General features: G+C 45.5%; 1 protein-coding gene across 1 annotated transcript in view; it reads right to left on the reverse strand.

Annotated features, from left to right (window-relative positions):
* Positions 1 to 459: 459 nt before the first annotated feature.
* ST6GAL1 (ST6 beta-galactoside alpha-2,6-sialyltransferase 1) overlaps positions 460 to 21,649 on the reverse strand; it is a 34,566-nt gene continuing 13,376 nt past the window's right edge. The window contains 3 exon segments of the mRNA NM_001267880.1: positions 460 to 888; positions 3,137 to 3,311; positions 4,516 to 4,614. Of these exon segments, the coding sequence (NP_001254809.1) occupies positions 641 to 888; positions 3,137 to 3,311; positions 4,516 to 4,614 (522 nt within the window). The 3' untranslated portion in view covers positions 460 to 640.

Consider the following 21,649-nt stretch of genomic DNA (forward strand, 5'->3'; position numbering starts at 1 on the left):
GTGTCCGACTCTGTGCGACTCCATAGATGGCAGCCCACCAGGCTCCCCCGTTCCTGGGATTTCTCCAGGCAAGAACACTGGAGTGGGTTACCATTTCCTTCTCCAATGCATGAATGTGAAAAGTGAAAGTGAAGTCGCTCAGTCATGTCTGACTCTTCACGACCCCATGGACTGCAGCCTACCAGGTTCCTCCGCCCATGGGATTTTCCAGGCAGGAGTACTGGAGTGGGGTGCCATCGCCTTCTCTGTGAGGATAGAGACTGTACCTTTCTTCCTGTTTCCCTGGTTCGCAATAACAACATCATTCTGGTGGGGAAAGCAGACCAGTTTTGGCAGCCCTGGTGGGAAAGGTGGATCTTGCATTTACCTAGGTTGGGGGCGGGAGGACCCTCTCTGGAAGGAATGCTAAACAGGTATACATGAGTGAGACAGGAGGCTCTGGGTTCACACCCCCCCCCCCCCCACCATGACAACAGGGCAGGCTGGGCTGGGGGCCCTGCCCTTGAGTTTCTGAAGTCCCAGGGCTCTTGCTGCCTGAAGTGTGGGCTGTGATTATTCAGGCACACAGTCTTCCTTCCCAGGCCTGGGGTGGCCAGAAGACCGACTGATGGGGAAGGGTAAAGGGGCCTGGCTGGGGAGCTTATGCTCCGCAGCGAATTGTCCGGAAGCCAGGCAGTGTAGCTTTTCCAAGCAGGTAGATGTCCTCATCTGTGCCGAGGTTGAGGTGCTTCACCATGTTCTTCTCAAAGAGGAGTGGGTGGTAGGCGCCCATTGTGCAGGCACTGTCGAAATACCTCTGATAGTAGTAGCACACATCAGTCTTGCGCTTGGATGGGAGGAACTCGTAAATATCCACTTGGTCACACAGTGACATCATAATGGCAATGCCTGGAGAGGAGAGCAGAGGTGAGTCCTGCGCAACAACCCACCCTGGCTCCCCGGAGTTCTGCCCAGCGAGCCCCACAGCTCATGCCCTGAAAGCTGGAGAGGTATGTCTGCAATGTCTGTTTGTGAGTGTGAGTTGCTCCGGTAAGCCCATCCAACAGGCCGCTCCTCAGGGTGCAGGGCTCACGAACCTTCGTATGCTCAGCACCCAGGTCAGAGCCCGGTGCCCAGCAGGTCCTCCCTAAACATTAATGAATTGAAGGGCTCCACCATCAGCCAATGAACTGATCACTGTCAAGAAGCTCTATGAAGAGAGAGGGCAAGGTGACTGAGGAGACAGAACCATTCCATGCAGATATTACTTTCTCTCATGTCTGTATCTTGGATGAGCCTCATAGCTGGTTATTTGGGAGGTGTTTCTTACACTAGTACCTGGTGAAACACTGTGGGGAAGGAAGGCTTCATGCCTCAGGTGGGAGGGGGGCAGCTGTTACAGGAGCATGCGCTGGTCTATATCGATGGGCTCAGTCAGAAGAGAGGAGCTGAGAGAGTGTGGTGGGTGGTGCGCTCAGGGAGGGGTACAGAACAGAGATGCAGACCCAACAAGAGATGGGGGATGCCTCCCATCCCCCATGCTTGTCCCCACCTGGCTCAGTCATCTCCTGCAGGACACATCCCTCTCAGGGCCTCAGGTTCTCCACCTGTCCCAAGGGGGTGATCTACCCACTCTCCCTACCACACAGGCTGCTGTTCTGATGCAATAAGATCATAGCTCTAAGACTGCTCTTGTCAACCATCAATATAGGGAACTTTTATGATGAACAGTTCTTACTAACAGCAAAATTGTAAACTGCTAGCAGCAGCTCTGTTCCAGAAGAATTAGACATGGGGAAAGCCCTGTTAACCCCCTCCGGCTGTCCCCTACCCTGATATGATGGGCGAGAAAAGACATATGCAACTAAGTGATGATGGCCCAGCAGTCATGCTTCCAGATGAGGGGAGGGAGGCTTCTATGAGAGCGGGCTCTCATGAGCCCCCCGGAGCACTGGTGTGGCGGCTGGCAAGGGCTCTGGCCATGAGAGATGGGCAAGGAGGAAGGACTGCTGGTGGAGGGGACAGCACAAGCAAAGGCAGGCAGCAGGGCAACAGGAGAGTGTCCCTAGGATGCTCTCCGTCTACTCCTGCTCAAAGGGGTCCAGGAAGTACCCCCAAGGCACCTATCCAAAAGTTGAAGAGAAAGGCCTAAAGCAGATGGGATACTGAAAGCACCTTCATCTCTATCAGGAAATGCCCCCACAAGGAAGAGGCAAACACAGTTCCGCCCTGAGGGAGCTGTAGTCTAATAGGGAAGGCAGGTGGGCATCTGGCAGAAAGTGCCTGTGGTCCAGCTGAACTCAGAGTGAGAGGCAGTGAGGGGCAGACAGGCCATGAGGGCAGCGAGCTGTGGAGTAAGTCCAAGAAGAAAGCCTGCAGCCAGGGCTCAGGGCCCTTAGCACTCTGGCCACCCCCTGCCTCAACACCAGCACCCACAACTCCATTTGTGACCCCCAAACCAAGTGCAGCTTCACCACTCAGACTTCTCTCAGGGCCACAGATAGGGAGGCCACTAGGTGAAATTCTGAATATTACTGATTCTTCCTTTTTCTTCATATTCTAATACGGCTCAGGACAATAATGGCATTATTACTGATCCTTTATCTAAAATTTTAATATTTTGTCTATCATGAAATTTTTCACTGTGATTTTTTAAAAGACATTATTAAGATATCATTTGCTTCTGAATTTTGTGGCAGCTCCTTAAATTGTACATCTGAAGTAGGTGCCTGGCTGGCCTCACCCGAGTCCCAGCCCTACTCCTCCTGCCTCATCTTTTCTGTGCTTCCCTTTTTACTCCATCTCCACTTGCCAAATCTCCCCTTTCCCAGGCCTGGTCCTGTTCTCCACAAAGTTCTCAGGCTGTCTTCCTAGAAGGGGTCCTCTCTCCTATGGCACCAAGCTGGTTACACTTTCCTGGCACAAACTGAATGTTGCCTCAGACACCTGACCGAATGCTCCCACTGGACACCCTGAAGTTAAGGAGATTCTATCGTATTGATCTCTGTGTCTTAGTTGGAATTTGCCTCAGCATAATAATATAGCAAAAAACTAGCAACTGTTTGGCAAATGAACAAATGAATGAGACCCCAGAAGAAAGCTACTCTATTGTATTGTAGAGACAAGCACCAGAGGTCTTTCTCAGACATGGACTCACCGAGCATCCCAGAGGATGGAGGATTTGGCTGGATCAGCTCTGAGGAGATTTCTTGAATGATGTCCCACAGCTCCCAAGGCATCTGGGGCTTGAGGATGTAAAAGGGCTGATCAGGATGCAGCTTACGATAGCTCTTGAAGTTATTGAAGAAACTGTAGTCGGGATTTCTGTACCACTGAAAAAGAAGGAAGAGGTCTCCTCAAGGAGAGCAATGGGCTGCTCTGCTGCCACCCCGATGTTCATCATCCTCTGAGGACTAGGGGAGGTGGGGAGGGACCACTCCTGGCAGACTCCTGAGAGACATCCCTTCATCAAGATAGACTCCAAGCTTCTCCTGCATATCACAGCTCTCACTTGATAGCAGGGCACCCAGCACATAGCCTGTGCTCACAGGGACATTTGATCTTGGTGACCACAGAACAGCTTCAGACCTCAGGATCACAGACTGGGAAAGATATCAGAGCTGAGAGGGGCTCTTGGCCCTATCTAACCCCACCTCTCTTTTTTAAAGGGGTGAAAACTGGGACCCAGATTGCCACAGCTTTGGACTCACAGTCCTTGACCTGATCCAGGCAAATTTCAGTTCTAAGTGAGATCAGTGCAAAACTGTAAACTGAGGTAGGCAGAGGAGGGTGCCAGGGACCACCAGAGCCTGTCAGCTACCGGTGTGTCCAGCGTGAGAATTGAGTCTACCAAGGAGAGTGCTCTCTGTCCCTCCTTCTTAAAGCCTTTCTCCTGTGGCCACTGCAGCCCATGCCAGGGAGAGGCCAGCTGACTTGCGTGACAAACAGTGAGAGGCCAGAGAAGCTAGAGCCCAGCAGAACTGAGGCTCTGTCTCCTGCCCTGAAGAGCTGACATTGCAGATCTGAGCCCTCTGCTTAGCAAATCGAGTCCCAGGCAGTAACCCTACCCCCACCACCACATTCTGTTTTCCTCATCTGTAAAATGGGAATAACCATGCTTCTGCCTACTTCTTCTGTTGCTATGAGAGTGAAATGAAAAGTGGAAACTGAAGTGTGGGACAAGTTATATTGTGTATAGGAGAGATAGTAGCAACTGTCTATGCCTACTACTGCTCATCAGAAATAATTATTACATGAACACAATCCACCCCAGATGGTGGGAAATCCAGCCACTATTACTCCTGATACAGACCATAGTTGGGAGACAAATACATGGCAATGCAGGGCGGGCATGGAGAGCACTGGTATAGGACAGGAATCCTCCTGAACAACTAATCCAAAAGTGAAGTGCCCTGAAACGGAACCAGTCAGCCCTCAGCGTGGCTAGGTCAACCACAACTTTAAAAACCCAGTACGTCAGGGAAATGTACAGAAAACAGATGACTCAATCCCAATTTCCCATGGACATCCACTTACCTTTGGGATATCTGAATGGTAAACAGATGGGTCCCACACAATTAGGATTCCTTCATTGTACAAACTGTCTTTGAGGAAGCCCGCTTCTGTGGTGACCAACTGCAGGAAGAAACACATGCTGTCACCTGGACATTTACACCTGAGTGTTGGCTTGTTGTAGTACCTGACACATCACAAGTGCCACCTGAGGCCCTAGAGCCCAGTGAAGTGTCTAAGTTTGGGGGCAGCACTTGTGAGAAGACAGAGATGACAGCTGGAACTGTGTGGACCTTAAAGGACATTTTGTCATAACCCACCAGCCACATAGCAGAAAAGGTTCCACTCAGACTTTTGAGATTATTGGAGAAAGGGTACAGTGAACATGGCTTGGGGTAGAGTCCCCTGTGGTCATGCCTCGTATGGAGGTCAGGGGGCTGAGGTTTAAAGTCAGAATCACATAAAACCAAAATGATCTCTGAAAACCCCTTCAATCACCTATCAAGCCTGGCATGTAGTAGTTACTACAGAGCATGCTGGAGACAGACATGGGACATCTGAGAGTCCAATACAGGCACTGGTTTCTGCCACATTGGACTGGATGGCAGAATCTGCGCTTGAGCACCAAACTAGTTGGCCCATGTGGAGGGGCCATCAGTTCAGTTCAGTTCAGTTCAGTTCACTCAGCCGTGTCCGACTCTTTGTGACCCCATGAATCGCAGCACGCCAGGCCTCTCTGTCCATCACCATCTCCCAGAGTTCACTCAAACTCACATCCATTGAGTCGGTGATGCCATCCAGCCATCTCATCCTCTGTCATCCCCTTTTCGTCCTGCCCCTAATCCCTCCCAGCATCAGAGTCTTTTCCAATGAGTCAACTCTTCGCATGAGGTGGCCAAAGTACTAGAGGGGCCATGGCATACACTTAAACATGAGAATCCCCCCAGGCTGGGGGGAGACTCACGTGTGCCTTGCTGAGGAACCAGCCAGCCCCTCTCCTCCCCACACTCTCAGGCTCCCCAGCTCTTGGGCTAGCCTGGGCAAAATGTGACTGTGATAAGGCTCCATAGGACATCCTTGCTGGATCAGTTTTGCAAAACACATTAACAGCCTTCTTAAAAAGTGTATTTATACACCTTGACTCAGTAATTTCACATTTTGCCTTTTATCCTAGGAGACTTTAAATTTGGGAAGAAATTATGCACAGAAATGTTAAAGTACTTATTAAAATAGGAGAAGTGTGGCAGCAGAAGGTGAAAGCTACTACACTTATTACAGAAAGACCCAGCTCAGTTCTTGGCTTTGCCACATGTCTTATGACTGCGAGCAAGTCAGGAGGTCACTTAGGTCCTCATGTCTCATCTGTGAGTACAGGTAACACTGCCCTCCCATTTCAGGAGCTGTCCTGAGGATCCAGTGGGGGCACTACAGTGAGTGAGAAAGACCAAGGAGGGGCCTGAAGGCTTAGCAATGAAAGAAGTTGTGTCCCTCTTAAGGGACAAAGCTGATACACAAGACCAGCTGTCAGTCACCTTAAAAAGCATGTGGGAGATACTGCCCAGGTTTAAAATGAGAAACAAATGGCAGAAATCAAATCAAGAACTGACTGGAACTGAAAGCAAGAATCACAACAGTAACCCCTCTCCACATCGATCGCTCGCCATCATGAAGGCTGAGACCTGAACAGTGTCCCACTGTGGGAAGATGCGTTGTCTCTACAACCAAGAGTGGCAGTCTGCTGTGAGCCTTTAAGATCATTCAGCTACCCCATCACTATACTGTCCCCCAGATGTACGAAGGTCCTGGGAGCCTGAAGAACATAATCCCATTTCTTCTGTGTATCTTTGAAAGAAGAAATATTGGTGGTGGGCCCATCTTGGCCAGAGACTGTGCAGTTGTACTGGGTGCTAAGGAGCCCAGGCAGTAACAGGGTGCCAGAGTGAGGATGGGCATGAGGTAACAGTGCTAAGGGACAGGTAAGGCTAGGCCAAGGGGCTGAGAAGGGAGAGGGAAGAGGAGCTGGACAGGAGGAACAATGTGCTCACCCCCCAGATGTGAGACTACATGGCAGACTCCTAGGTGTCACCCCATACCCATCCTCTCCTTCCTTGGAAACAATGTTTACCTCAGCACATGGCTATCTAAAATAAAGACTAGCCAAAATAAAGATTTCCTAGCCTAACAGCTAGGTGTGGCTGTGTGACAAAATGTTGGCCAATGGTGTGTAAGCAAGTGTGATTCCCAGAAACTGTTCTTAGAGGCAGGGTTATGACCTTCTTTGTTCCTTCATCCTTCCTGCTGCAAACGGTGAGTGTAATAGCTGTAGCTTGAGCAGCCACCTTGGACCATGAAGTGGAAGTCACATGGTAGAACGGCAGATGCACGAGGTAGTAGAAGTCTGGGTTCCTGACTCTCTGGAACACTACACCAGCTTTAGACTTCTTTTACATGAGAAATATACTTTTATCTTGTTAAACTAGTATTGAGAGGTGGGCAGAGTATTCTTGTCACTTGCTGACAAACCTAATTCTAGTTAGTAAAGTGAAGAGCTTGTTTAGGAATTGAAGGTTGTCCAGTGTGGCTTAGACACAAGGGGAGACCCTGAAGGGGTCAGAGCAATGTAGGCAAGTGCCACATGGGGAAGCTCAGGGTTTCCTCAGTAGACGACAGGACCAATGAAGGCTCGTGAGAAGGATCCAAACAGACCAGTGTTGTGGACTAGAATTTTTACAGAAAAGGAAGCTCAGATAGAAGATGCTGCTGTAGCATAAGTAAAAATGACGGGGAAATGAAAAAGTTACAACCGTCAGCTGTATGAATAATTCATGTGCAAATATGAATAATCAATAGTATCTGCCTAATAGGGTTGCTGCTAGGGTTCAACGACAATTGAACCACCTCTGTAGACTTGCAGACTAACTGGATGTTGAAAGTGAAGGAAAAAGAGGTCAAGGTGAGTCCTGGACCTCAGGCCACTTTCCTAAAACGAGAACATGGAAAGAACAGCAGCCGGTATGTGGGGATAGAATAGAGTTTTGAAGTTCAAAGATGAGGCAACTGGCCTGGAGTCCCACAGGCGAGAGGCCACAGGAACCGGACATGGGACCCACATCTTCCAACATCAAGCACTGTCCTCTTTCTGTGGGAAACATGGTAACTCACAGCACAGGAATTTAGTGCTATGGTCCAAAGGCAGCGTAGGCATGCTGGCAGACAGGGCTTTGCAAGATAGACATAGGAGATAGGCAGAGGGACACCCTCCCACTATCTTGTACATGACTTCCAAGACTGAACTCCACAGCTGCACTCCCTGCCCCCATCCCATTCCACATCGCCCCCCATCACCACCACCAGAAACTGCTGGTAGACTGAAAGTGTCCTTTCTTAAGCTATGCTGCCTTCTATGTAGAGGACTGACACCAGGTGATTTATCTCTAACCCATGAGGATTAGAGATAACTGGGTTTTTGTTTTTTTTTTTTTGATAACTGGGATTTTTAAAAAATGTTTCTCTCAAGCTGTCTTTTTAGTACACAAAGCCAGAGGCCAGGAGCAGTACTTCCTGCACCTTGGTACTCTCCCAGGGTCTGTGGTGTTACTGTCCTTGCAAATCCAAGAGAGATGCAGATGATAACTATGATGACAGCAGATGCTGCTTAAATGATGTTTATTCTAAGCCAGATACTTTTATATGTTAGTTCATTTTTACAACAATCTTAGGTAGCAATTCTTAATATACCCATTTTATAAATAAGGGAGTAGACTCAGAGATGCTAAGTATTAGTAGTTTACCCAAACCATATGGCTAGTAACTCGGGGAGTCTGAATGGGATCCCTTTTGTCTGGTTCCAGATTCTACACTTCTAATCTACCTACTTCACTGCTAAGAAGATAGGGTGGAACACCTGTGGCAGAAAACGTCAAAGAAAGCACTTGATGAGGGTAGGAAAGTGTCATGATGGAGTGCCCTGGTGGTCAGTGGTTAAGAATCAACCTTGTAATGCAGGGGACCTGGGTTCCATCCCTGATCAGGGAACTAAGATTCCACACGCTATAGGGGACCTAAGCTTGCATACCACAACTAAGACCCGACACAGCTAAATAAATATTTTTTAAAAAATGTGTCACGAGAATTTTGCTTCCTAAGTTTTCATGTGTCATACAGGAAAATCCACAAAAGACTGAATCCAAACCCATGATTTTCAGAAGGGTAAACTGAGGTCTGAGACTTCCAGCTGAGTATAAGGCAGAACCAGGACCAGATTTCAGAGCCTAGGTCTTGGCAGACTTGTTTCTGTTCCCACAGGGCTGTATTCATAAACCATAAGATATTAAAATACACCAGCACACTCTGAGGATCAGACTGATCTCAGTTCTCACTGTACACCGTGGGGAAATGGTCATTTACTTGAGCCACTTGAGACAAGTGAGAAAGTAACCTAGAAAATGAAGAAGAGCCGAAGGCAAATTCTTGCTTTATCTGGAGAGAAGGAAAAGAAAGTGACCAGGGCTGGGATCTGGTGGAAGGAAAGAGGAGAAGCCAGCAAGCACCCCTCAGCCTTAGAAGAACATAGCTCTGGACTTACCATATTAATTTTGGTACCCCTTTATATGAGAGTCAAAGATTTCCTCAAAAAAAAAAAAAAAAAAGGCTTAAAAGTGCTTGGGGAATTGGGAGACTACTTTGTGTCTAACTCGCTTGTGGTCTTAGGAGGGTCATTGCCCTGTCTGGGCCCCAGGTGCCTTATTTATAAGACATGACCATCCTGTAAGGCCCTGCCTGGGTGACTAGACATGTCTGGACAACATCTCAGTCCTTTGTCCAACTGCAGCACAAGGGACTTAAAAATAAAGCTCTTCTCAAATGCTCCTGTACTCACCCTCAGGTAGAGTCTGACCTGAGTTCAGGGATCCCCAGGGCCTCATGATGAGGAAAGTAAGTCATTTCCAGAGCAATGGACCCCCAAGGAGAAAGTGCCAGGGAAAGACTACACTGGGGAGATGGGTTATTGCTATTTAGAAACCCGTTTAAAGCAGGCTTTCTAGTCATAAAGTGAGAAATAGTCACTGCAGAAAGTTAAAAGAGACTACAAGAATGCACGCGTGCGTGTGTGCGCACACACACACACACACACACACACACATCCATCTATCTATATACATATAGAAGAAAGTAATCATATAATTGCATTCTTAAGATATTCCCACTGTGAGTACGTGGGTCTTTTTTCCTACCAAATCTTTCTTTCCCTCTGTTACAAACTGAATTGTGTCCCTCCCAAATTCATATGTTGAAGCCCTAACCCCCTATGTAATTATATTGGAGATAAGGCTTTGGGGAGATAATTAAGATTAAATAAGGTCCTAAAGATGGGGCCCTAATTTAATAAAACTGACATCATTATAAGACAGGGAAGAGATAGCAGAGATCTCTCTCTACCTTCAACTCACATCCACACGTAACGGCATAGAAGGTGGCCATCCTCAAGCCAGGAAGAGCCCTTGTCAGAAACCAACCTTGACATCACCTTGATCTAGTACTTCTGCCCCCGAGAACTGTGAGAAAATAAATCACTGTTGTTTCAGCCACACTATCTGTGGTGTTTTGTCATGGTGGGCCTAGGAAATTAATACACCTTCTGTGTGGGTGTGGGTGTAGATACTGATACATCTTAACTATAGAGTCTAGACTTTACAGTTTTGTTAAACTCACACAACAGTCCAGTTTGATGTCTTCATTTACTCCTCACATTATTTCCAAGCCCCAAACAGGGCTTGAAAAGGAAGCTCTAAGAGATTATGTACCTGGCCCACAATCACAGAGCTCAGAAGGGATGGAGCTACAGTACAAAGCAAGGTCTGCCCAACATCTCATTATACTAAGCAATCTTCTTTCAAAAATATTAGGGATGATAAAGTTTGTATTCTAGCTGTTAGATTTGCAAATCTGCCACAGTTGCAAAGCTAGTTAATGCTCTAGGAAGACAAAAGGATCTTCAGGGTCTTAAGGAGATCTGAAAAATGATATGGAGTCTGTGAGTCTTAAGGGAAGACCTGACTTTGCAAACTGGATCTAGACAGGGAAGTGCTAAACAGAAGGGCACCACAAATTGAAACCTACCACAAACCCCAAATCCAAGGGTCCTGTCATTCAACCTGTAATCACAGGAGAAGCCATTCAAAGAGCCATAAAGTAGTAGGGGAAATAAATGTTGGAAAGTACTTAAATGTTTGAGCAAAGGAGATTGATAGAATAAGCTGTGAAATTTACCCACAAAGGAGTACTATGCAGATGCAACAAAGAATGAGGAAGATTTCTGTGAACTGATATGGAGTGACTTCCAGAAAGCACTGGAAAAAAGCAGAGTATAGCAGAGCATATACAATCCACTGCATTTTTGTATGGAATACAGGAATTTAAAAAAAAACATATATACATCTATCTGTCTTTACAGATACAAGAAATCACAAAACAGTAGTCAGTTATATACACAGGGTGGTAGTGAAATAGGGTGCAAGGAATTCAGTAGGAAGTAATGCTTTTCTGAGTATGCCTTTTTGGATAGTTTTGAATTCTAGAAGCATGTTAACATTCTGCATATTTTTTTAGAAGAAGAAAAAGAAAAACCTAGAACTGAAACAAAATGAGTACAATTGAATTTCAAATGAATTCATAATCAAAGTGAAGAGAAACAGAAGAGCTAATCAAGGTAACTTGCTGCTGCTGCTGCTAAGTCACTTCAGTCGTGTCCAACTCTGTGTGACCCCATAGACGGAAGCCCACCAGGCTCCCCCGTCCCCGGGATTCTCCAGGCAAGAACACTGGAGTGGGTTGCCATTTCCTTCTCCAATGCATGAAAGTGAAAAGTGAAAGGGAAATCAAGGTAACTTAGGTACACATTATTTGGCCATAAACCCTTAATTTTGGGCAGAGTGTGAAAGAGAACTGCAAACAAATCCTGAACTTAAAATAGGTTTGCTTTATATAGAGATATACGAAACAATTTTCAAATTACTCTAGATGTATTATAGATATAACCAAATAAATCAATGTGCTGATGTTGTTAGAAGGAGGATTCTCACTGTGGAAGAAGGGGTGCAAATACATAATGGAAAGGCAAGTACCTTTATCTGAATAGACTGAGGTATCAACTAGAGTCTGTCATTTCTAAAACAGGCATATGTGCATGTATATGCATGTGTCTATACGGATGTGTACATATACCTACAGGTATGCATATATATGGAGAAGGAAATGGAAACCCACTCCAGTGTTCTTGCCTGGAGAGTCCTGTGGACAGAGAAGCCTGTCCATAGGGTCGCACAGAGTGGGACATGACTGAAGCGACTTGGCATGCATGCATGCACTGAAGAAGGAAATGCAACTCACTCCAGTATTCTTGCCTGGAGAATCCCAGGGACAGAGGAGCCTGGTGGGCTACCGTCTATGCGGTCACAGAGTCGGACACGACTGAAGTGACTTAGCACCAGCAACAGCAGCATGCATATATATGGGCTTCCCTGGTGGCTCAGACAGCAAAGAATCCTCCTGCAATGGGGGAGACTTGGGTTCGATCCCCGGGTTCAGAAGATCTGCTGGAGAAGATAACAGCTACCCCCTCCAGTACTCTGGCCTGGAGAATTCCATGGAGTGTATAATCCATAGGGTCACAGAGTCAGACATGACTGAGCGACTTTCACATGCATATATATAAATGAACAAATACACATGTATGTGTATTGTGTGTGTACCAGCATATATTTCCTCTACCTACTGAAAGGGCCAAGAAGCAAAGATTACTTCATTAGGCATGAACATACCTAGTACCTAGATCTTAGTTTCTAATGTCAGTTTTCACTTTAAGGAATCAGAGCTCCTTCGGAAGAAATGGCATATCCCAGAACTAGGGTAGAATAGTATGGGGAAGTAAAACTTACCATGATGTCTCAGCACTCTTGCAAAAAGCCCTAGACTCCTGAGACTTTATAAATCATGATAAAATCTATAGCTAATTTGTCTAGTTAACTGCTCTTCTCTGACTCCAAACATAATGAAACTTTGCTTATCTCCTCGAGAAGCTAAATGGTTATGACTCAGACTATAACTCAAGATTAATACAGAGATATTCTAAGAGATACTATGGAGTAGGAAGAAAGAGGCCTAGGAACCCAGAGAAAGCTGTAAATATGTTTATTTATATTCCAAAGGGCTGGAGTAAGAAGGGGACTCTCTTTAGGAGGAAAAGAGGACAGCTACATCCTGCCTTTTATAAACAAGGGGGAAAAAATCACTTCTTTTTTGTTCCTTTCTTATGGGGTACTGGCTACTCATGTAGGATAATCGGCCTGGCTCTTACTGCATTGCCCTAGGAGTAAAAACTAAGGCAGAGAGAGATTAATGCATTTATTATTTAAGGTAAGGGATTTAAATAAAGGGCTTCCCAGGTGGCCCAAGTGGTAAAGAATCTGCCTGCCAATGCAGGAGATGTAAGAGACGTGGGTTCAATTCCTAGGTTGGGAAGATCCCCTAGAGCTGGAAATGGCAACCTGCTCCAGTATTCTCGCCTGGAAAACCCCATAGACAGAGAAGCCAGGCAGGCTACAGTCCATAGGGTCTCAGAGAAGTCAGATGCAACTGAGCACACACATTTAAATAAGAAATCCATCACTGATCTAGAACACTTTGTGTGTATGTTCAGGATAAAATTAATAAATGTGAAATATTAAAAACCCAACAGATAGGTACTAATGAACTAGAACATCTTGTTATGCCAGAAAGTATAGGAGTATTTTAAAGAAATGATGAGGACATGCATGTCACAGAACAAGAGCCAGTTTAAAGGAACTCCCACTGGGAGTTCCTTTGTCAAACCTGGGAAAAATTGACTACCTAGGTAGTTCGGAACTATAAAATGAATTATAAACCATTGAAAACATAGCAATCTATGAGTTTTTACCAATAACAAATACAGAAAGAAAAGAAAGAAGGAAGGGAGGGAGGAAAAGAGGGAGGAAGGAAATAAATGGAGAATGAGAAGGGAATTCTGAGTGCTAACTAGATGACATGGAGGAGGGGGAGCTGGAATTAAAAGACCATCATTTTGCAACCATCATAGTAAAGACTGGTTCAGGCAAGTGATCGCTACATGTTAAATGTAGCAGGAAATTCTGATGCAGAGCAGAGTACTGGCATAGTACTAAAGTGTTCACTCATAGATTTCAAGGGAAAATGTAATTACACAGTGGTCTCATCAGACAACACCACATTTAGGTGCTCAAAATAAAAATCAGCTGAAGGGCAGATGGATATGGATGCCTCCTGATATGATATTCTAAGAGGGACACAATGTCATTTGTGCAGTTTTCCAGCAAAGAGTACAGAAACTGAATTTACTCTTGAGAAAGCATCAGATAAACTCTAAAAAAAAAAAAAATTAAAGGACTTAATTTTTTAAAAAAATGTCAGTGTCTTAAAAGGCAAAGGCTATGGAACTATTCCAGGTTGAGACTGAAGAGGCATGACAACTAGATGCAACTGGATTCTGTACTAGAAGAAAAATCATAAAAGACATCACTGGAGAAATTAACAAAACTACAATGCAGCCAGATTAAAGTATGGTATCCATGTAAATGTATGAAGTTGATACCTATGTTCTGCTTACCTGAGACAATATTCTTATTCTTAGGAAATACACATTAAACTATTTTCTTAGTTCAGGCCACTACAACAAATATACCACAGACAGAATGCCTTAAACAACAGACATTTATTTCTCACAGCTCTGAAAGCTGGGAAGTCCAAGATCAAGAGTACCAGTAAATTCAGTTCCCATGTGAGGGCCCACTTCCTGGCTTGCAGATGGTTGCCTTCTTCCTGTGTCCTCCCATAGCAGAGAGAGAGCAAGTTCTGGTATCTCTGTTTATGACACCAATCCCATCATGGAAGCCTCACCCTCAAGACCTTCCAAAAGAACTTCTTTATATCTTGAGGGCTTCAAGATATGAATTTGGGGGAGCAGCATTCAGTCCATAACATTCTACCCTTGGATCTCCTAAAATCATGTCCTTCTCACATGCAAGTACATTTAATTCCACTTCAACATCTTCCAAAGTTTTAACTCATTCCAGCATCTATTCTAAAGGCTGAAGTCCAAAGTTTTATCTAAATATTATCTAAACCAGAAAAGAACCAAATGATTCAACCTGAAGTAAAACCTTCTCCTGCTGTGAACCTGTGAAACTGGAATAAATTATGTGCTTCCGAAAAACAGTGGTAGAACAGGCATAGGATAGAGTCTCATTCCAAAAGGGAGAAATTGGAATGAATAAAGAAATGACAGGTTCCAAGAAGGTCCAAGCCTAGCAAAGTAAATACCATTATAGCTTTAGGCTGGAGAATAATCCTCTTTGGTTTGATGCTATGCGTTATGGACATGGTGGGGCATCAGTCCCACCTGCATGGCTGTTCTGGGTAGGGGTCACTCTACCAAGGCCCTGGGCAGCTGCCATCTGACCTATTGAGGTCAAGACAATCCCCTCTCCCCTTTGGAACCAAGGAAAGCAATCCTGATGGTCTTTGAATCACCACTGGGATCCCTCATCTTGAAGAATGGTATCTGTTTGCAGGCGAAGAGTTCTATAGTTTGGTCCCATAGAATCTAAACCTGACAGCCTGCCTTCAGCTTGTCTTCTTTAGTTCAAACTAGCAGTGTTTCCACGAGGGTGGCTGATTAGGTCTGTGATTCACTCCCAAATTGACCTTTTAAATCAAATGCTTGCTGGGCCATCCCCTTAGTGTTTTTGTCAAAACAAGCTTTCTCATGTTTTGCTATATACAGATAGGCTGGGAATTTTCCAAATCTTAAGTCCTGCTTCCTTTTTGCTAAATAATTCCTTTTTCAATTCATTTCTCTCCTCTCATATTTTAATAAAAGCAGTCATGAGGAATCAAGCCACTCCTCCAACACATTCCCTAAGACAATTTCTAAAACTTGCCTCAGTTAGATATCCAGTTTCTTCACTCACAAGTTCTACCTTCCACAAACATTAGTCAGTCAGTCAGTCAGTTCAGTCACTCAGTCATGTCAGACTCTTTGTGACCCCATGAACCGCAGCATGCCAGGCCTCCCTGTCCATCACCAACTCCCGGAGTCCACTCAAACCCATGTCCATTGAGTCGGTGATGCCATCCAGCCATCTCATCCTCTGTCGTCCCCTTCTCCTCCTGCCCCAATCCCTCCCAGCATCAGAGTCTTTTCCAATGAGTCAACTCTTCGCATCAGGTGGCCAAAGTACTGGAGTTTCAGCTTCAGCATCATTCCTTCCAAAGAACACCCAGGACTGATCTCCTTTAGAATGAATTGGTTGGATCTCCTTGCAGTCCAAGGGACTCTCAAGAGTCTTCAACACCATAGTTCAAAAGCATCAATTCTTCGGCGCTCAGCTTTCTTCACAGTCCAACTCTCACATCCATACATGACCACAGGAAAAACCATAGCCTTGACTAGACGGACCTTTGTCCTCATCTAAACTAGTGTTTGGTGACCACACCTCATAGGGTTATCATGAAGATTAAATATAAGACAAATATGGCCCTTAGATAATGGAGGTATTTGTAAGTGGCACTACCTCATATCACAAGATAAGCGATCTGGAAATGCCCTGGGTGACATCCAGTCAGCGTATGTCCCACTGTGCATGGTTTTCTCTTTCCCAACCTGTACAAGTGTCTCTAAGGAAGCCACTGGGCCCAGCAGGGGCTCAGCTCAGTCTCACAAAACCTTTACACTTAGAGTCACAATTGAATTTATTTAAAGACTCACATTTAGCTATCTATAGCTTTCCTGTTAAATCTCATAATACCTGGCATATATTTGCCCGAATAGATCTACTGAAACTTCACAGTGTGACACCATTCTCTTATAAAAAGCCATCTTCTCAGTAAGGAACCACCTCTTTGTTTTCCGTGGCCTTGTCACAGGCCAGATGCACCTCTCTGCAGGTGAGGAGGCTGGGTGCTGAGCAAACAAACCCGGGTCCAGCTGCCATCCAGAGGAGCTCTCCCTCCGGGAAGAGAATGAGCTGCTCAGAGGCATGATTTACCATGCCCACAGCTCGTAGCTACGCCCCCAGGAACCGTGGGGTACCAGGTGCAGCTTGTGTGTGATGTGGAAACTCAGTTTGCTCAGAAGCGGACACGAAACAGCTGAGATAACCAACCTGGGCAAAAGGCAAAGCAGACTGACTGCCAGCTTCCTAGAAAAGCAAGATGAGAAAGGACAGAAGGGCATCAGTCACACGTCAGTATCAGAAGGAGTGAGGTTACGCAGCTACCAGTGACCGGTGCTAAAGGAACAGCCTGGATGTTTAGTGCCACTTACAGCAGGACAGGAAGTAGGGTCAGCGCGTTTGAGGAGGACGGGAAAGGCTTTTGTTAAGAGTGGATAGGGCTCCCTGGGAAGTCAGCCACCCCCTTCTCAGCCCTGGCAGATGGAGCGCAGCGATCCAGAAGTGCAGGACAAACACTGTACCTCAGAGGAAACCTAGGCATGGTCTGCAGCATGCCCTTTTTATCAGATTCTGACCACAGAGGAGCTGTCTTACAGCTCTTAGTTAGTTGTAGCAAACTACAGGCATGCTTATTCAACCCTGCCCAGCAGAATTTCAGTTAGATTCCCTCCTCTTCCTGTCTACCTCATGGGAAAAAAGAAAAAAAAATGAGGTGTGGTTTTTTTTTTTTTCTTTCCTTTATTCAAATTTTGGTACTGTTTTGACTTTTTCTCTGAAGTGGTTATAACATGCGCCTGGTCCCCTCTTCATATGAATAAAATAGACACGATCTCTAGGAGAGTCATGAGTTTACTTTTTCCTGAAAATTATCCTTTAACTTTTTCCCTTCTGCTAGGCACCTCTGAAACAACCCCAGGCTGGCTGGCATCCCTACTAGGAGCCAAGAAACCCACTAGCCTAGGAAATGAGAGGACACGGAGACTGCCCAGCAGACATGGGCAGGGCTCCCTCTGCGTTAGTGACCACAGCCACCCTTTTTTGAGCCCTCACTGCAGCACGCGGGCCTCCGAGTGACCTGCTCCACACTAAGCAGTCTCACTGGATCCTGCAAAGACCCTGAACGGTAACTATTTCCCCGTTACAAATAAGGGAACTGAGGCTCAGAAAGATAAAGCAACTTGCTCAAGTCACTCATGCAGGATGTGCTGAGGGAGAAATTGGATCAAGGTCTATCAAGGTAATTCTCAGGCAAACTTACCTTGGCTTTATTTATTTTCTTTTATTGAGGCAGTTGATAAACAATATTATATACTGTGTCAATCACACCATAGCAACTATGTTTAAAGTTACTATGACATGGTGGCTATATTCCCTGCACTATACAATATCTCCTTGTAGCTTTTTATTTTGTACTTAGTAGTTTCTACCTCTTAATCCCCTGTCCCACTTCCTTTTCCCCACTGGTACCCACTAGCTCTCCATATTATGAGTCTGTTTTCTTGTTGTTATATTCACTTGTTTTATTTCTTAGATCCCACATATAAGCGATATCATACAGCATTTGTCTTTCTCTGTGTGACTTATTTCACTTAGCATAATATCCTCCAAGTCCATCCACGTCGTTGCAAATGGCAAACTTTCATTCTTTTTCATGGCTGTGTAATATTCAATTGTGTATATACCACATCCTCTTAATTCATTTATTTGTCAGTGGACATCTAGGTTGCTTCCATGTCTTGGCAATTGTAAACCATGCTGCAGTGAACATTGGGGTGCATGGATCTTCTCACAGCATTGTTTTGGTTTTCTTTGCATGTATACCCAGGAGAGCAATTGCTAGAAATTAAAATGTCAGAATCTTTGAGGATTGAGGTTTAATTCATCACTAAACACCTAGAGGACTTCCCTGGTGGCTCAGCTGGTAAAGAATCCACCTGCAATGCAGGAGACCTGGGTTTGATACCTGGGTTGGGAAGATTCCCTGGAGAAAGGAATGGCTACCACTCCAGTATTCTGGCCTAGAGAATTCCATGGACTGTATAGTCCATGAGGTTACAAAGAGTGGGACATGACTGAGCGACTTTCCAACACCTAGAAGAGATGCCCAAGAACAGGGTAGCCTTCCAAATCCAAGAGAATTTTCAGGCCTCCTCCATGCTTCCTCACATGCAGCTGCCTGCTAACCTGTGGGTCATACCACCTATGAGCAAACCCAACTGAATTTCTCTCTGAATCCATGCTCCCAACCTCAAAGTGGTCAGCATGCCTAAAGATCCTGCTCCATTCCTCTGGTTTACTCCATCCTCATTGACAATTTCAAACCTTCTTGGCTCAGACCTCCTCTACTAAAACCTCTCTTCCCCTCACCTCCCTATAAAATGGCTCCTTTTCTCTGTATCCTAATTTTGCAGAGAAAACAGAAGCCCCTTCAGTCTTCCACTACAGACTGCCTCCAGCTACTCCCCCTCCCCAGTCCTTCTTCCTTTCTGACCTGCTCCTGCTGGGGTTAATCCTCCGCTAGGTTTTGGACCAACCACTCCTACCATTGACTTCATTGTCACCTCTTTTTAGTATATTCAATTTCTGGATCAACTTTTTTTTTTTCCTCATTGACTTAAATTTGTGTGTGTGTGATAAAATATATGTAACATAAGAAGAAAAGCTGTGACCAACCTAGACAGCATATTAAAAAGAAGAGATATTACTTTGCCAACAAAGGTCCATGTAGTTAAAGCTATGGTTTTTCTAGTAGTCATGTATGGACGTGAGAATTGGACCATAAAGAACGCTGAGTGCCAAAGAATTGATGCTTTTGAACTTTATTGTTGGAGAAGACTCGAGAGAAACTTGGACTGCAAGATCAAACCAGTCAATCCTAAAGGAAATCAACCCTGAATATTCATTGGAAGAACTGATGCTAAAGCTGAGGTTCCAATAGTTGGCTACCTGATGTGAAGAACTGATTCATTGGAAAAGACCCTCATGCTAGGAAAGATTGAAGACAGGAGGAGAAGGGGATGACAAAGGATGAGATGATTGGATGGTATCACCACTTGATGGGCATGTGTTTGAGCAAGCTCTGGAAGCTGGTGATGGACAGGGAAGCCTGGCATGCTGCAGTCCATGGAGTCACAAAAAGTTGGACATGACTGAATAACTGAACTGACTCTGATATACTCTTCTGAGCATTTTTGAGTGTACAGCTCAGTGGCGTTAAGTACATTCACACTGTTGTACAACCTGGGTTGTACCACCATCCATCTCTAGAATTTTTTCATCTTCCCAAACTGGAACTCTATATCCATTAAACAACAATTCCTCTTTCCTGCCAGGCCCTGGCAACCACCATTCTACTTCCTATCTCTATGAGTTTGACTACTCCAGGGACCACATGTATGTGGAAGCATACAGTATTTGTCCTTTTGTGACTGTCTTTCCACTGATTTTTAAACATGCTCAATTCTCTCTAATCTAAGACTTGAAAAGAATAAAAATGAGCCCTGGAAGCCTCAACTCTCTCTACAACTATTGCTCTATTTCTCTCTGCCCTTCAGAACCAGGATTCTTGAAGGAACTCTCCATTTTTGCCATCCTCCACCTATCTCACTTTTCCTCATACTCCAGGCTGGCTTCTGGCTTTATCACTCTCCCTTCATCACCTAGCTATTCCTGAAGCCAACAGTGGCCTCCATTTTGCTAAGGAGAGAATGGTGCTTTTCAATCTTCATCTAAATTGGCCTTTAAGCAGAATCTAATGGCACTGACCTCTTTCTTACTGCTCTCATTGCCCAAAGCTCCTGCATGGACTTTTCTTCTCTTTACACTCTCTCCAGTGCTCTCATTCGGTCCCACTGTTTGTTGCCACATAGAAAGAGATGATTTACAAACCCTCATCTGCACCCAAACCTTCCCACTGACCTCCAACCTCATGGGCTTCCCTGGTGGCTCAGAGGTTAAAAAAAGCGTCTGCCCGCAATGCGGGAGAACCAGTTCGATCCCTAGGTTGGGAAGATCCCCTGGAGAAGGAAATGGCAACCCACTCCAGTATTCTTGCCTGGAGAATCCCATGGAGGAAGGAGCCTGGTAGGCTACAGTCCATGGGGTCGCAAAGAGTCGGACACGACTGAGCGACTTCATCTGTGTCTGTGTCTGACCTCTCTTCACAGATACATAAAAGGAAGCTCAGATCAAGCATATCCAGAAGATATATATATATATATATTTATCTCTATCCCCATCTCTGACCAAGCCCTTCACAACCCAAAACATCTCCAATACTCTTTCCAGTCTCAGTGACTCTATCTGGCCAGTTACACAAGCCAGAAGCCCAGGTGCATCTGCGGCCTCCTCCCTTCGCCTCTCACACTCAGCCCCACAGAGAACCTGTCATCTGCACATATGGAATAGCTCTCAAATCCATCATTTCTCACAGTCACTTGCATGTCCACTCTGGCACAACTGCCAGCATTTCTAGTCCACACGATTGCAAGAGCCTCTTAAATGTGTTTCGCCAACCACTGGACCCACTGCATCTACTACAGTGATCACTGGACGCCAGGGATGTTTACCAAATGCAAGTGTGGGCATGCATCAAAGAAGACAAGCACCGTGGCCAAGCTCCTTCTTATCTTCAGCCTCATCCCCCTTTACATGTCCCCCACCCCACCCCCCGAGACTCTCACCTCTTCCTGGGCCCTGGTGCCCCCCGTCCCCTTCCACACAGGACCTTCCCCAGGCCACTGCCTCTTCCCACGCTTCTCACCATGACCCCTTACTCCTCCTGCACAGCAAAGACACCTCCTTGCTATTTAAGACTTTCCTATCTAGGGACAACTCCCCTTTCTCGGTTCTGGTGGCACTTTGACCCTTTTCTTTGTAGTTATCTGTTGTAACTTTACATTTGTCTGTATGACTACTGGACTGTATCTGTAAGTTACATGAGAGCAGGGCTGAGTCTGATTCCCTCACCAATGTACCCTCCACAGCCACTCAGTTCTGCACACGTAAATATCAGAGTAGATAACATTGACACATACGTGCCAGCCACTGCGTGCTTTGTGTGGATCTTCTCACTCCTTCATCACAACCCTGTGGAGACACTATCATTCTCCCATCTTCAGAGAGGCAGGAGTAATGTATGCACGACTCTT

The sequence above is a fragment of the Ovis aries genome, chromosome 1, assembly GCF_016772045.2.
Source record: "Ovis aries strain OAR_USU_Benz2616 breed Rambouillet chromosome 1, ARS-UI_Ramb_v3.0, whole genome shotgun sequence".
Lineage (NCBI taxonomy): Eukaryota > Metazoa > Chordata > Mammalia > Artiodactyla > Bovidae > Ovis > Ovis aries.